The sequence below is a fragment of the Myotis yumanensis genome, unplaced genomic scaffold (assembly GCF_028538775.1).
Source record: "Myotis yumanensis isolate MYYU_CA2020_CCGP unplaced genomic scaffold, mMyoYum1.0.hap1 SCAF_7, whole genome shotgun sequence".
NCBI lineage: Eukaryota > Metazoa > Chordata > Mammalia > Chiroptera > Vespertilionidae > Myotis > Myotis yumanensis.
The window spans coordinates 74,173,629-74,190,209 of NW_027223758.1; the positions used below are offsets into that span (position 1 = coordinate 74,173,629).

The following is a 16,581-nucleotide window of genomic DNA, read 5'->3' on the forward strand; positions in this document are numbered from 1 at the left end:
CCTTTAAGCAGCCCAAGGTTGCTCCTTAGGAGGGGCCTAAAGCCACGGGTCACTGAGGTCTGCTCTGGCCTGGGGGGAGCAAGAAATGGAGCCCAATAGCTGGACATCGCCCCACTGGAGCGACAGCACCCAGGAATAAGCATAGTCTTGGCACCAAACGATGGGCAGGGGCCTTTAGGAGCCTGAGTCTCAGGCGGCCATCACTGCTCTCATGTGCAGACTGGGACTGTACAGATGACTGGCTGTCCACTTCTCCCACGCCTTTCCTGAGGAGGAGATCCTGAAACCACACCACCAGGAGGCCAAGTGTCTGGGGTCCCATTGGCGCAGAGGTCCTCCCTCCAAATATGTAAGTGGAAATAGCAGTAAATGGATGAAAAAGTAGTTTGGGAGGCATGAGAAGCTTTGTGTGGAAAACAGGGTAGGTGCTTAATAAAGGTTGGATGGATGGATGGATGGATGGATGAATGATTGATGGATGGGTGATGGATGGATGATGGCTACATGGGTGATGGATGGATGGATTGATGATAGGTGGAAGAGTGAATGGCTGTGTACATGAATGTGCGAGCATGAGTACTTAGTAAATGAATGAATGAATGAATGAATGAATGAATCAGTGAACAATTAGGTGAATGAGTGGTTAAGTAAATGAATGGATAGAGGCTTGAGTAAGTCAATATGTTAGTACCTGAATAAATGAACTTCTAGTCCAGCATAGAAAACCTAACATCACTTCCTTCAGGTGTAGGGAACCCTTAGAAAGAAAGCAAGAGGAAGAGAGAGTAGCCTGAATCTTGACTAAACTGCACTTTCAAGCTTCTTAAAGGAAGCACCACCTCTTGGCTTCCTGGAGAGCTGTGTGCACTGAGAATGAAGTGAAGTGTGTCCATGCTCCGGGCAACATTCCTCAGCCCCGGCGGGCTGGGTCCCAGCCCTGGATGGAGTATCGGCTGGGCCGGTTAGGTCGCAGAGGAGTGACTCAGACATGGCGGCCCTGCACCTGGCCACCTGCCAGCACCTCGCCAGGCAGCCTGTGATCCAGCCCACCCACTCACCATCGTCAAGAGCATTCCCTGCCCCTCTGACCCAGGAGGCTCCCCGGGATCACGTGCTATGTGCTCAGCACTCCCTCCCTGCCTTTCTACCGCTCTGAGCAGCTCCCACTCCCCACTATAGTGCTCTCCTACCCTGTGTGATGTAGTGGAGTCTCATAGGCCTGGAGTTCATCCTCAGCTCTGCCATTTGGGCTGTGTGACTTCAGGCAAGTGCCTTAACCTCTCTGAGTCCCAGCTTCATCATTTCAATGCAAACCTTGCCTGCCACCAGGGGTAGTTGTTAGGATCAGAGGGATAATGCATGCCCAGTCTGTGCCTGGCACATGATGTACACCAAGCATTGTATGTCCAGGTTGCTCAGCTTTTTGCTTTTGGCAACAATTCATGGAGCATTATAAAGCGCCAGCCAAGCACTGTGCTCAGAGCTCTGCGTGTGTTCCCACAGTCAGTCCTCGCAGAGTGGGGGTGGACCTGTGTCCTGCCAGGATTAGCCGTGGACATCCTAACCCCCAGACCTCAGAACATGACATTTGGAAGTAGGGTTTCGACAGAGGTAATCAAGTTCAAATGCAGTCCTCAGGGAGGGCCCTGATCCAATGACGGGTCCTTATGAAAAGGGGACTGGGACACAGCATGCGCAGAGGAAGACGGCGTGTCACACAGGGAGACCCGTGAGGATGGCGCTGCCAGCAGCTGAGGGAGACAAGGAAGGTTCTCCCCTTCCCAGCACAGGGGGAGCCTCGCCCTGCCTGCACCCTGATTCTGGACTTTCAGCTCCTAGACCTGGAGACTCGACATCCCCCCTCTCAGCTGCCCCATTTGTGGTACTTTTGTGATGGTGACACGAGGCCTGAGGGGATGGTGGTGGGAGGGTGAGGGGCTCAGGACGGGAATGGAGCCCGTGTCTCTGCCGACCCCAGCAGCGCCCCCACCTCACCCTGGGACTGTCCTCTCAGATCCCCGAGCTCTTGGGGCTGGGGAGATACACACACTATTGTTCTGAGTTTCCTCGTATTTTTGCAAACATCAACAGCACAACGGGAAGCTGCACTGTTCAGTCCAGGAAGAGCCCGGGGTATTGTGTGGATCCCGGGAAACGCATCTCAGTTAAGAGTCCGGAAAATAGGCCACTTCCAGGCTCTGCGACTCGGGGCCAGTGACTTAACCGCAATGACCCTGACTTTCCTCATCTGAAAATGTTACTGCGACCCACCCCAGAGGCTGTGATGAAGAGCAAGTAAGAGAACACATGGGAAGCACTCAGCACTGGGCATGCACTCAGCGGGCTGCTAAGATGGGGACGATGCCTCTGGGGGGGGCGGGGGCTATCACTAGGTCACAGGTGTGTTTGTCAGACACACACGTCTCCTGCCTCACAGGACAAAATGCCAGGAAGGCGGCCCCAATCCACACCCAGGGTCTCAGCCCCCACTCAAAGCAGGAGGGCATCTCCTCACAGCCCTCACCACTTAACTGCCAGTGGCCCTGAGGAGCTATGGCCCCTGCCTGCTGCTGGGTGATCCCAGGAGTGCAACCAGATGTCCTGCAGGACTGGCTGTGCCAGCTTCCCCTTGGGGTCTAAGCCCCCAAGGCTCCTCTGGCTCCTCCAGAGTGGCTGGAGGGGGGGGGGGGGGGGGGGCGTGACTCACCTGACTTTTCTAGGTCAGCACAGAGGCTGAACAATGGCCAATGGGGGGAGGGGGGAGGGGGAAGGGCAGTGGCTGACAGGGAGCAGGGTGGTTGGAGAAAATGCCAGACAAGCCAGGAGGAAGCTTCAGCCACAGGGGAGGTTTGTTATCAAAAGTGTTTATTCAACACCAGGAAAGCTCCCAGCAAAACAGCGACAAAGCTCATCAGCCAGAACAAAGCGTGTGTAGAGAGAGGGGTGTGTGTGTGTGTGAGTGTGAGTGTGTGTGTGAGTGTGGTGAGTGTGGGGGTGTGTGAGGGTGTTATTTAGGGCAGCGGTCGCCAACCTTTCAGACCTCAGGGACCACCAGTGGTCGGTGGACCACCGGTTGGCGATCACTGATTTAGGGGGTGTTCATGGGCCAGAGGCCAGGAGAAACAGGCACTTTTGTACACACTTTCGGTGCCACCTTTTGGTAAGACAATTTCGCAGTATCTGCAAACTGTAAAGGCACAGATATTATATTCAACAAGTCCTCCTTTCAGAATTTATCCCACAGACAGCAGCATACTTGTGTGCAAAGATAGAAGTTCAAGGGTATTCACAGCAGCCTTGCTGGTGAGCACAGAAACCTCACCCAGCAAATGCGGTGGCTCAGATCCCAAAGGGCGGCTCCCCACCACACGAGGAACCTGGCTCTAGCCCAGAGCCATAGGGAGCTTCAGAGGGCCCTACGCAGGGAGACGATGGCGTGTCTGGATCTGTGCTTTGGATAGATCGTTCAGACTAACGGGCAGGAAGGGCAGAGCAGGGGAGACCCAACTCCGGGAGACCAGCCAATAATTCAGGCTCCCTTCTTTCTGCTTGCGGTGGCTGATGGAATGTGTGACAAGAGGGAAAGAGGGGACAAAGGTGACATCTGGTGAGACTCGGGAAGGCCTGTCCCCTCTACAGCCCACCCACCCTGCTGCCTCTTGGGGGCTGGTGGGGGTACAAGGACAGATTGGGATTTCTTCCAAGTGCCTCCCCATGACTGCCCCCAACAATCCAACCTGGTGAACCATCGGCCCAGTGGGCCAGGGCCAGCTCTGGAGTCGCAGGGCTTAGGTTCACACCCCAACTCCACCACTGCAATTCAACAAGTTACTTGACTGCTCTGTGCCTCAGTTTCCCCATCTGTGACCCCACCTGATAGAATTCTTGTGAGGGTTAAAAACAATGTGTGTGAAGTACACAGAAAAACGCCTGGGACATAGTAAGCGCTCATTAAATGTGAGCTCTTCTTAAAACAACCAGGTGTATGGTAGATACGCTGCAGATGTTTATAAAGTCAACGTTGTTAAAATCAGCCTAAAGGCTAACTGAGGAGTGAGTCTGAAATGAGACAATGGAGATTCAGAGCAAGATCCCCAGCCCTTTGAACAGACGGGAAGGAGGGTCCGGGTTCCCAAATGGGGTCAGGAGGCCCAGGCCCCACAGCTTGTGAATGAATGGACTTGGTCAGGCCCAGAACGCGCATCAGGGTCTCCTGAGCTCAGGCAGCCCCTGTTGCCTTTAATATGGACCCACACGCTCAGGCCCAGCCCTGCCCGAGGACCTCTTCTCAATTCATTTGGCCAACTTCCCCGTGTGACTGCTTATACCGTCTTCACAGCTGCGGGCTCTTCCCCGAGACCTGGGGGTCCTCCGGAGACTTTGGAGGGAACGAGGTGGGCGTCCCAGAAAAGCGCCTCAGTCGCTGAAGTCCTCTCCCCTCCTTGGCGAGTCTCTCCCATCCACTTGGGCCATTGTCACTGCCCAGCGGACTCCAGGAAAACCAAGCTGGGAGCAACTGGCAGGTTGGGTCTAGGGATGACAATGGAATGAGAGTAAGAGAGGGACAGATATTGGGGGGTGGGGGGAGTGGGAAGTGCTCTGTGTAAATGGACAGGGTCCCCGAGCAGAGTTTGACTATCTCCTTTTCTTATTCCACTAACTGTATGCAAGCAAGACAGGCTACATAATTTGTGGGGCTCATGAATAATGAGCACATGGGCTCCTTGTTACAAATTATTAAAAATTTCAAGACAGCAACAGCCTAGTATTATACCAAGATGGGCTCTGCTGAACATGGGACCTCATATGCCCACACAAATCATGCCCCGTGAAGTTGGCCCCATGCACAGGACTGTGGGGAAAGGGGCCTCAACCATCAAGGCTGTAACCCGGCAAGGGTAAGAATCACTGTAACTGAGGGCACGTGAGGGCCCGTGCTTCTCAGCCCCACCTCCTTCCTCCACTCGGACTGGCAGGGGCTCCAAGTTGTGACCCACGGGGCAGAGCAGGGGGTAGTGACATGTTGCAGGGGCAGACTTCGGAGGAGAGCAGGCCCTGATGGCCAGGGGAAGAGAGAGATGATGAAAGAGATGGAGGATGGGGCAGGACTGCATGTGGGGTGGGAGGCAAAGAGAGCCATGAGGCTGACCCCCAACATGGGGCTTGTGCAGCCAGACCAGCAATGGGAGTGCTGTTCATGGCGATGGAGAGAAGTTAGCAGGTCATGTGTTGGGTTTTGCTTTGTTGGGTTTAGCAAAGGGAATAAACCATCCCATCCTCAGAAGGAAGACTAGGCGAGATACACACATTTGGGGGTCCCTGGCGGGGAGATGGCATTTAGCCCCATTGGATTGGATGAGGCCGCCTGGGTGTGCACAGCTGCGGGGCTCCTTCACGCTGGGCACGTTACCTGCGGCACTGCCGCTCTGCATCCTCGACTGTAAAATGGACACCAGGATACCATCCTCCTTGTGGGCTTTCATAAATGCACTTGTGAGAGGGAAATGCTCAGCACAGGCCTGGTACCCAAGGAGTGTCAGCTGGCATAATATCAGTATTATTTTATCCCTCCTACAAACATCCATTGAGCCCCCACCATGGCAAAAGATAAGGGAAAGCAGAGCAGGGGGGCCGTGAAGCTGGGAGAGATGTCCGTAATAAGGAGGGAAGTCGCGGGGGGCGGGGGACCCTGGTGAGAGAGTGAATTTGAGCAAAACCTCAGGGGTGAGGGAGTGCACCACGCAGATGTCTAGGGGAGAAGGGTTCCGGGCAGAGGCAACAGCCAGGGCAAAGCCCCCAGGGAGAGTTGCAGGAGGTGAGGCCAAGAAGCAAAGGGTGGGGGACCTTAGTAAGGTGGCTCCCACATGGCAAGAACAGGTCTCCCACACAATGAGGCAGAAGGTTCTCCGACGCGGCAGAGATGGCAAGCTCTGCAATGGCGGAGGGAGTCAGCTGTCCATCTGGCAGCTGCCCGAGGCTGTGGACAGTCTCTGAGGCCGCCCTCCCCCGCCTCCCCCCGCCATCTCCCAAAAAGGGCCTCACCTGGCAGAACAGGCTCACTGGCCGGGCCTCTCCTCCTCTTGGCTCTGGAGTGTACTGTCCCACTCGGCTGGGCCTTTGCTCCATGGCTCCCAGTCAAAGCACAAATCCGACTCATTTTCCTCTGAATCTGTGGAGGAGTAAGACAAGGCTTCTTGGATGGTCACATCCTGTCTCCTATCCCTGATCCACAAGGAGCCCCCTGCCAGGCCTGGGCATCCCTGCAGCCTTGTCTGAGGCCAGGGGGCCAGCCCTGAGACCCCGGGAAGACTTCAGGGCCTGGAATGGTGACCAGGGATCAAAAAGGTTGCTCTGTAACTCACCAAGAGGCCCTGTCCACTACTAAACAGGGAAGGACCCTAAGATGAGCAAACGGCCTACCTGCATTGGGTGTGGACCAGAAGCAGGCACGGAGGAGACACGAACCCAACCATCCATTTGTCCACCAGTCCATTCATTCACAAATATCTGAGTACAATGATTTCCATTGCAGCCGTTTTGTGGTAAAATACACACACACAACAAAGCACCCTAGAAACCATGTGTGTGCACGTCCACTGTGAGAGTTCCAGTTGGTCAAAGTGTGGCACAGTCACACCTAATGGAGGCCCACCCGTCCATCCGGTGGCAGGTTATGAAGTTATTACAGTAACTGCATTGGGTCTGTTCCTTTCTGCTTGCAGGATGTCTATGTGTTTCAAGCAAACTTCAGAGGAATCTATGTGTAGAATTCCCTCCCCCCGCTTTTTTAATAGGAAAACAAAGAATACTCCCTCCTCCATTTATTTTAAACTTGAAGGTGTCATTAAATAGGTGCATGAGCTTGCTCACATGGCTTACCTTGGGAAGCAAGGGGAGAAAGGCGAGAGGGCCGAGGAGGTTGTTATTTTTCTTACTACATATACTCTTACTTCACCAGCTGCAAAGAAGTAAAGAAGGCTGAAAAAGGCCCTTAGATTGCAGACCAAGAGCCGACGTTAGAAAAGACTGAGCCTCATTGTCCTCATCTGTAAAATGGGCACAACAATAGCCTCTTCTATAACGAGGGTTAACTGAAGTGAGATTTGTAAAACGGGCATTCAATAGTGTTGGCAGTTATCAGTTAAAAATCAGCGCCATAGCTTGAAGTGGCTGATCTTCACTAGATATGGCGATTGTTTTCTGAATGCGTACTATGTGCTACGTGTTTTACATACCTCTTCTCATTTAACCCTCTTAACGACTTCCTGAGGCAATTATCGATGTTCTTCATATTCTACAATGGGGAAGGCTCACAGCCAGGAAGTGGTCCTGCTGGACTCAAATGTGCCTCCTGTACTAGGTGCCATGTGTTCCATTGGGTGCACCTGTTTGAGGTCGGGGACCTCAAAGGCAGCTTCGAAATTAACAACTCACTCCAAGGACCAGCTTGAGGAGCGGTCAGGACCCTCAACAGGCATAGCCTATGGTGCCCACTTCTGTTTTAGCCCTAAGTCCATTTACTTGGAGGTCTCCCCTCTTCTTTCTGCAAATTTCAGGGTCTTCCCCTTGAAGGACACGCCTGGCTTGGTCCTCTTCGCTATATAACGGCAGGGGGGTTAATGCTGTCCCCATGGCCAGCTTCCCAGGGCTCACCAGAAAGCTTCCTTCTCTCCGCCCACTTGCTTCCCCCTCGACTGGGGAAACTGCATACTCCTTGGCCACATTGGCCACGAGGTATGTTGCTCAACCCTTGCCTCCTATGCCCTGAAACTGCCCCGTGGAGCCTGGCCAGGCAGGGTTGGAGGGGAATCAGAGCTACTCTTGTCTGCTTTCCACTGGATTCCAGACCGAAATGACTCCAATAAAGAGATCCACAACAGATATTAAACCACAGAGGAGGGTCTTGCAAACCCCAGCCCCCACCAAAGCCTGGCAGGCCCAGACCCTGGATTTGGACCAGTTCCCAACACAAGGACAGAACAGACGCAGTAATACTGAGAGTTCCAGGAAGACAGAGACGGTGAAGAAGGGCCACTCACTCACTTTAAGGACAGTTTTTGTTCATTCCAGAAATAACAAAAGAACCCTGGCCGGCGTGGCTCAGTGATTAGAGCGTTGGCTTGTGCACTGAAGGGCTGCAGGTTCGATTCCCAGTCAAGGGCATGTACCTGGGTTGCAGGTTCAATCCTGGTTGGGGCACGTTTGGGAGGCAACCAATTGATGTCTCTCTCTTTCACATCGATGTTTCTCTCTCTCTCTCCCTCCTCCCTTCCACTCTAAGACTCAATGAAAAAAATATCCTCAGGTGAGGATTAACCAAAGAAATTAACAAAAAGAATTTATTTATTGGTTGTTTCAGGTGAGATGTCAGCAGGTAAACTGCCTCTCAGGAGAAAGGTGAGAAGGGGTGGGGCAGAGCAGGTGCAGGTAGCTTTCAAGCAGGGCCTCCAAGGAGAATGAATTGGAGGAAATCAGAGCGTTAGACCTCAGGGAAGATGTACCTTCCCCTTCCAGAGATGCCACTCAAAGCCACTGCTATTCTTCCTCCTACCCTGACAAAACCAATATGGACTAGATCATTTCTCAGCCTGCAAGCACCTACTATGTGTACCCGTGCTGTGTGCCCCGCCCTTGCTGTGCATCTCTCCAAAAGGGCAGGGACCATTATTATCTCCATTTTGTAGATGAGAAAACCAAGACTTGGGGAGGGCTTGTCCAGGGCTACACAGCTGGTAGGTGCCAGAGTTTTAACTACTCCCTCGGTGTGTGACCTCGGGCAGGTGGCTTCTCTCTCAAGCCTCAGTTTCCTCAGTCGTACAGTAAGGACTACTTCACAGGGTTATTCTGGGGTTAAATGAAACATTACGCATCAGGTACTGAGCACAAGTCCTAGTGCACAGGTTCAGAAAAGCCCAGCTGTCATTATGAACTGTTGAGGGGCAAAGCTGGAATCTGGGCCCACATCCCCTAGACTCCAGACCGACGGCTGTTATATCCACTACACAGACACATGTGCTGACTCCACCAGCCACTGCCTGATGCCCGAGGGCCACGGTGTATCCTGGGAATGAGGAGATCATACTCTAAAAGCTCTCACCAGGAGCTCCCAATATTTACACCATGACCCCCACATTTGAAATCATGGGGTAGTTTAGGGGGTGAACTCCTCACCCCGTCTCAATGCCATCTGACCAGAGGTGACAGCACACTCAGTGCCCTCCCTGCTTGCCCAGTTGGCCAAAGTTCATGGGGCTGAGGAGCAGGAGGTAGGAGGTCAAGCTGTCCCGAGGAAGAGCCCAGGGAGACAGGACGGGCAAGGTGTCATTCCTGCCACATGGCCAAACTGCATCCCTGCCCACCCCCAGCTTCCAGGGGCCAGCTCCACCCCAGCATGCTGCGCTCAGGATCCTATGTCCCAGAGAAACTGGGGTCCTCCCTGATGTATGGTCCAGGGGAAAAGGGTGAGTGGTCACTGGCCCCTGATAAATGCCTAAGGCTGCCACCTCCCACTGTGCAGTGTTTACTGCACAAGAGCACTGAGCTGAAGGGTGAGAGGGACTGAAACCCAGCCTAGCTCTGCTCTCAGAGCCTGTGCCCTGGCTGCACTCACAGGAAGGGACACCTTCTACTAATTCATCTGCCCAGAGGGGTCACCACTTTCTGAGGGCCGTGGCTAGCACCAAAGACCTTACATGCCAGCCGTGGCCCTGAGGGGACACAGACACACACACATACTGCTTCTCGGACGAACTCAGGGATTCACCCTTGGACTCTAAGAAACTAAACCACCAAATTAGTCATTTTCTCTTTCAGGTGACCACTTGTCGGCTCTGAGCCAGCAGTGAAAATGCCCCCAAAGAAGCTCCTCTCTCCGCAGTGGTTTCCAGACCCCTGCCCAGCTCCAGGATTAGGGCCCAGCCTGGGTGGCTCACCTTGGCTAAGTAAGAAGCGAAACCAGACGATCAATAAGAACAACAGCAAGGCCACGGGCAGGCCGAGCCAGAACACCAGGAAAGAGAACGTGAGGTCGTTCACCAGCGGCACCAGAGGGTACTTCATGGTGCGTGTGAGGCCAAGCCGGGCCAGCCTGAGCTGGGCTGGCAGCGCTGCCCTGGGGATCTGGTAGGCTGGGCCATGCTCTGCTCTCAAACCAATTGTGACTGAGCTGGTGACGTAACAAGGAAGTTACAGTGTCCTTCAGGGAAGGGAGAGCTATTTAGATGAATGGTCAGGAGCCGGGGCAGTGAGAGTAAGCCCGGGCAGGCCTGGGTTTGAATCCCAGCTAAGTTGCTGTTGGGTTCATGCGCCACCTCCGGGATCCTCTTGTAGGATGGGAATAATTCTTTCCTCACCAAGCTGCTAAAAGTTAGAAAAGCAAATGCTGGGATAAGCACTCCCGCAGGTGGGTGTTCATATATTTGAGGTCACAGAATTCTCTAGGAGCCAGCTAGGTCCCTGGTCCCAAAATTCAGGCTCCATGTGTCCACACTTACACTTTGTGGGAGTGGTGGGGACTGCAAACCGGATGGAGCGTAGAGCCTATAAAGCAGACAGCTGTCCCAGGAACTGATGTGTGGGAAGTGCAGGTCCAGTACAGCCAGCTCTTCTGACTTCCAAGACAGCCAAAGCATCGGAGTTTTTATGTGAAATCTGCCAATTTAAAAATACTGAATCAAACATTAAAATACTGTTGGCTAAACAAAACAAGTCTGGTGGGCCAGATTGGGTCACTAGGCTGACACTTAAAAACTTTCTAACAAATAGTAGGCCCTCCATAAATGATTATTTAATCAGGAAGCTTTGGCACCTCTCCTTATTAGGGAGTTCAGTGAGGAGCTTCTAAGGCTTTAACCTTGTTCCTTCATCTCCCAAGTGGGCAGAATACTCTCAAATGCCATTCTTACCTCCTCCCACCCCCCTCATTCACTCATTCATTCATGAAGTGAACCTCCATGTGCCAGGCCCTGGGGCAGGAGGCTCCGGAACTCGCAGAGCCTGATAGTCCCTGAGCTGGAGCCTGGTGGGTGCAGGAGGTCTACACAAGTGGCTGCTGTGTGGGAGGGAGGCAGCAGCATGGTGTTCTCTAAGAGGGTCCTTGGACCACCTGCCTGTCACTGGCAGCAGGTGGGTGGGGGGTGCAGGATACTTGGGAAACACGCTGATTCCCATGTTCACCCTGTTCTACTAAGTCAGAACCTCCAGGGGCTGAGGCTCGGGACTCAACACATTAATGGGCAACCATTCTGTTGCAGACTTGATTTCGAGACCACAGCATTTCACAGAGCACAGGTTGGAAAGCTGGGCAGACCCAGTTCCAAGCTGGGGGAGCAGCTGCACAAAGTGGGTGGGAGACCTAGAAGGAGACATGGGTTGAAAGGACCCCCTTCTAGGAAGCCACCAGCCTGGGGAGAAGGGCAAGAGGGCCAGCCACAATACAAACAAGGGAGGGGAGCCCGGCCAGAGTGGCTCGGTTGGTTGAGCATTGTCCTGTGCACCAAAAGGTTGCCAGTTTGATTCCCTGTCAGGGCACATACCTGGGCTGTCGGTTCCATCCTTGGTTAGGGCATGTACCACTCGACGTTTCTCTCTCACATCGATGTTTCTCTCTCTCTCTCCCCGCCCCTTCCTCTAAACATGTCCTCAGGTGAGGATTACTTAATTAAATAGATAGCTAGATAGCTAGAGAGGAGGGAAGAGAGGGGAGAGCTGGGGCTTGGAGGGCCAGTGTGTTTAAAGGGAGTCTTAGCCCAGATGTGGGACAACTAGAGTCCTCAGAGGAAGTCTGGGCAGATGGTATTAGAATGCGTGTCCAAGAAGCAGTGCCTTGATGGGCTGTGCCACTCAAGACCCAGGTGTGGACACAACTGCAGGGAGGTGGCTCCCTGGCACAGTCCAGGGGCCGCACACTAACTTCACATGGAATCAGTGCCAGGCTGGAGGGGGCGGCTCTAGGCAAAGGCACCCATCTCCACCTCGGGCAGCATGACCACCCATGTGTCATCTAGGCATTAAGATGCTAATCTGGCCCCATGGAACCCTCTGCAGCCAAACCTCCCCCACTTTCCTGACTGGCCAGCTTGGCAGAGCTCAGTCCTCTGTGGGCAGAGAGCACAGTGCGTTCCATGTGTCTCGGGACTGCTGCTCCTGGGATGTGGCCTCTGCTGGCAGGGACTTCATTACACAAGATCCTTCCAGCACAGAAGCCAAATACTTTGACCAAGTCTGAGTACTTGATGAGACTCCCCCAAACCAGGAGGAAACCGCACAGATCTAATATTGGAAAGAGTAAGTTAGAACACCCACACAGGAGTCAAACCCCGGCCTAGGACCAAAAGCACATACGACGTTAGTAGATAAGAATCTCCTTAAAATTTAATTGACTAAATGTATTACATTCAATATTCCATGGGTTTCTTCTGAACAAAGGATCGGCATAAATACAAACAAGCCTCTGGGCCTTCTTCCCTAACCAACGAAGAGAAAACACAGGAGGCGAGGGACACGGCGCCTTCATATTTACATTTCGCCTTTACTTTACAGTTCAGAGCCAGAAATATTTACAGAAAATACAATAAGAAAAAGGTCATGTCTTGGCAACATATTGAAATTCATACAAATTGTATATATGGTTTCAAGCAAATAATGATACTGCTTATCTTTTAGCCACAACTGCCAAGCCCTTCGGAGGAGAAAGATGTCCTTGGTCACTGCAAGAGACAAGGACTTGGGAAACTTGGTTTGCTTCAACAAATATTTATTGGGCGCCTACTATATGCAAGGCACTGTGGAATCCCAAATTATACCTCTTCCCTCACCATTATAAAAAAAGAAAAGCATCTGAAGAACATGAGTTGATACTCTTGAGAAAAACACTATACAGTAAGTACATGGCTTCTTTAGCTACCAAGAAAAGAACCCCCGTTTGCTTCCACATTGAGCGGGTGGACTACCTCCAATCTCTCTGTCTCAGGAAAAGAGGCTGTCATGGAAATCCTTAAAACAGACCATCTAATGCAACTTATCATTTCATGTAAACATATGAACCATTTTTTTAAGGAAGATATAACCTGAATGGGTTTTTAAATGCTGAATGGAGAACTACTGCCAGCAGGAGTGTCAAATTATCTCTATTACACCTTTTACCATCTACTTTTTACAAACCAAGCCTTTGAGCAATGCTGACTCCCACTTTGGGTAAAGTTCACCTGCCAGTAAAAATAAATACTCTTGAAGACTCTGCCTTTTTAAATAGCAATCTGCAGAACCTGACAGAGTTCCTCCGTGCACGTAGAAGTAACCGTTTGTGAAGACCTCACGACATTACTGGCCAAAGCTGTAGGTTTTCGTATTTATGAGGCCAGAGGAGAATGGGTTGCCCTGAAGTAGAGGACCTGGAAATGGTGAGCAGCATGGATGCGTGTGTGTGCGCGCACGCATGTGTGTGCGTGTGTGAGTGTATGTGTGTGTTTGAGTGTGTGTCTGAGTAGTGTCAAGCCACAACGTAACTATTCCTGTCAAACAGCCAATGGGCAGGAGAAGGGGGCACTTAGGGGAAAGCACTGAACAAAAGGGAAAGTTGGCTGAACAAGGAAAGGGTTAAAAAGGCAAAAGCCCTGTTACTGTCCTCAGTGCTTCCAAAGAGAGGAAGAGGAAAGCCTCTATCACCAAGCGCAAGCTAGAAGGATGAGGGACTACCTGACTCTGTCCCTTGGGTAATGCTTTTCTTGTCATGAATGCCATGCTCATCCACCTCCCAGTGCACCTGTCGCATACAGCAACTAAACTGTCTAAGCCACAGGCCCAAGCGGTCCCGGCTTCCCTCCAAAGGTTATAAGTGCATACTAGCAAGCTTATAAAGTGGACTTCTAAAAACCGTTACTAGGGACTAAATATGCTCCTCTGCCGTTATTCTACTCAAAGTGACTTTAACAAAGGCAGGTAGGTGACCTTAGTGACCATGAACTCAAACCCGTAATTCTAGTGAAAGGTGCAAGGCTCTTACCACACCTCCTTTTAAAAGCAGATGTTATTTTGAACAGAAGGAACCAGCACCTGACGAAGTCGCGTACCTCATACTGTTTGTGCCTTACATAGTCCTGAATCCATCCCTCCTTCCCTGGGAGACCACTAGATCTTTCAGGTCACAAATTCCATTCAACACAGATGTTCACTTATCAAAGCCATTCGAATTACAAGGAGTTGCCAGAAATTATAGCAAACTACAGGATCAGGAAGCCTACCTGCAACATGCACACCACAGTACATTTTGCTGACAGTAGTAAAACTAAGCCAAAGGTAAAAGGTTTATCTGAAAAATCTCACTGAGGCAGTACACCTACATCAGCTATTTTTAACCTCTGGAATGTTATAAGTTGCACATCAATTTATAGCCTTCTTTGTTCACAACCACTAGAACAAGGGCCCATTTTCCCCTTGAACGGTCAATCTGGAACTTCCATGAAAACTGTTAAACCTCGCCTTATATCTGCTGAGCTACTAAAACATTTTTAGAGTAGAACTTCCTAAACTTTATCATACATACCCCTCCTCCATGCTGCCACCTGGAAACATCAATTTATTGCCCAGATTACAAAGAAAATCAATTACTGAATAACATCATACCCTGAATGGAAAATGGAGTCATAGGTTTTACCTGAGCTTAAAACAAACATGAAGAAAAAAGTATAGCAAACTTAAAACCAGGAGCCACTATGCCCACATTTCTTGCTTATACATGACAAAATACGTACTTCTGAAACAGAAGTATCTGCACAGGGAATTAGGCCCTACACACTATCCTCTGCCCCCTAATTACCAAAACATCAAACCAAACAGACCATTGCATCCCTAACCTACAGAATCTATTGATAACAGACTTCAGGTGAGAAATCACCCCTAATACAACTGTGATCACTCCTTTTTGGACTTTAAATGTCACTTATTTTCTTAACATAAAATGATCTTAATAAAGAGGAAAGTGCATAAGAATAGGAGAAATAAGCAGTGTCTACTCTAGAGCTGTAACAGGAATCCTTGTAATCGATGTTCTGGGTCTGGCCACCTCAAAACATTTATCCCTGGCAGAAAAGTAGCAGCGAGGGTAACAAGTATTTCCAAAACCCAGGCTGGGATTTGTTGTGCCTTCAGCTGGCAAAGTCCAGAAAATATGACAACAATAGCCATTTTTCACAGCAGCCACCCAAGGAGGTGGTCACTAATGTTTGTCAACAGTGATGAAATCCAGAAGTTCTCTGGGAGAGATCTGAATTAGTAGCGGTGAGAGGCTATTTCCTGAACCCCAAATTAGAATCCTTCACAAACTACTGCAGTCTCCTGCTTGGTCCTGAAATAAGAGACAATGAATGAAACCAAATAATTTTCAACCCTTGTTGTGAATTTATATTTCTTACTATTTAACCAAGAAATTACCAAGGAATTACAAATGTTTACCCTGTCATTGTGTCACCAAACTAGACAATACTGGAGAGAGTGGAGGCATCACTGCTGTCTTACAACTTCTAACCCCACAAACTCCTTCTGTCCCCCTATTAAAGGACAGGGCCATGCCTCCATATTAGATCTGCTCCTGGGCTGCCCAGAAACGAGGCTTTCAGACAGGTCTGTGCAGTAATGAGCATAACAACTTTTTGAAATGTGGAGAGAAAATATGAAAGATTTTAACGCCAGACTTCATATCTGAGCCAAAAACAAGTCCTTTTCTGTCAGCTGGACAGCTGGATGACAGACAGATGACAAATGGACCTAATGAGTGAGCAGAAAGTTGAGATTTCTTTCCTTTTCCTCCATGCTATCAACTTGAGTCTTCAAAGGTCCTGAAGATTCTGAGACAGATTTTAATTGTGAACACAACCTCCTAAAAAGTGAGGTATAAAATTATCTTCAACTTCTAATTTGCAAATTTGATACTACCAATGCAAGTGTTTAACTGAGATGCATAAAAGCCTTTCTCCTCAAAAGGCTCAGATTTAACTAAAATTGTCACTTTTAAAAGAAAGTTTATGGCTAAAATGTATATCATCATTACCAGAAGGAATATGATTGTGTCTGGAGCCCATTTCACTAGAAAGCTGGAAGTCTTCTATCAGAAGTGTTTAAATGTGTTTCTTCTATTCTGGTGATTAAACAGTAAGCTCTTGGGGAGTGATTTGTTTTTATCTTTACAGTGATCACCTATCAAATTGTTTTACTTTGATATTATAGCCCCAAACTGGAGTTGAAGAATCCTAGACAGTTCAAGAGTCTAAGAACTACAGTTCTTGAGTCCAACCTCCTGGAAAAGTGAAGTATAAAACTCTGGCTCCAACTGCTTGTTCCGGTACTTGTTGACAATGTCAGTGATTTTCTGTTTCCGGCGGACATGTGGTGGACTGTAGGAGTCACTCTCCAGCCTCTTTCTTCTACAAATATTAATTACAGTCTGCCTCACCAGGAAACCTTGAAAACAGAAGGTTTTAAAACAATGTGAATCATCAGTCAGCTAGGTGAACTCTCAGTACTGAAGTGAACTATTCTCCACAAACTCAAACTATCAGCCCATTTGCAAAGCTCTTCCCATCCCCA

General features: G+C 50.2%; 2 protein-coding genes across 5 annotated transcripts in view; both read right to left on the bottom strand.

The window, feature by feature from the left end:
* Positions 1-2,848: 2,848 nt before the first annotated feature.
* ADIG (adipogenin) lies at positions 2,849-10,094 on the bottom strand. The gene is made up of 3 exons (XM_070420981.1): positions 9,933-10,094; positions 6,043-6,169; positions 2,849-4,530 (listed from the first exon to the last, which is right to left on the bottom strand). Exons 1-2 carry the CDS (start codon positions 10,057-10,059, stop codon positions 6,057-6,059), a joined length of 240 nt encoding a protein of 79 aa, XP_070277082.1. The 5' UTR covers positions 10,060-10,094; the 3' UTR covers positions 2,849-4,530; positions 6,043-6,056.
* Positions 10,095-12,350: 2,256 nt separating this feature from the next.
* RALGAPB (Ral GTPase activating protein non-catalytic subunit beta) overlaps positions 12,351-16,581 on the bottom strand; it is an 82,779-nt gene continuing 78,548 nt past the window's right edge. For all 4 annotated transcript variants that reach the window (XM_070420986.1, XM_070420985.1, XM_070420984.1 and 1 more), the window contains one exon: positions 12,351-16,455. In XM_070420986.1, coding sequence (XP_070277087.1) covers positions 16,262-16,455 — 194 coding nt within the window. In that variant the 3' untranslated portion in view covers positions 12,351-16,261. The remainder of the gene's footprint in view (positions 16,456-16,581) is intronic.

Excerpts from the sequence above, each read along its gene's own strand:
- ADIG (XM_070420981.1), bottom strand. The coding sequence starts at position 10,059 with ATGAAGTACCCTCTGGTGCCGCTGGTGAACGACCTCACGTTCTCTTTC. Across the intron at positions 6,170-9,932 it reads TCGCTTCTTACTTAGCCAAG|ATTCAGAGGAAAATGAGTCG; the intron begins GTGAGCCACCCA and ends ACTCCTCCACAG.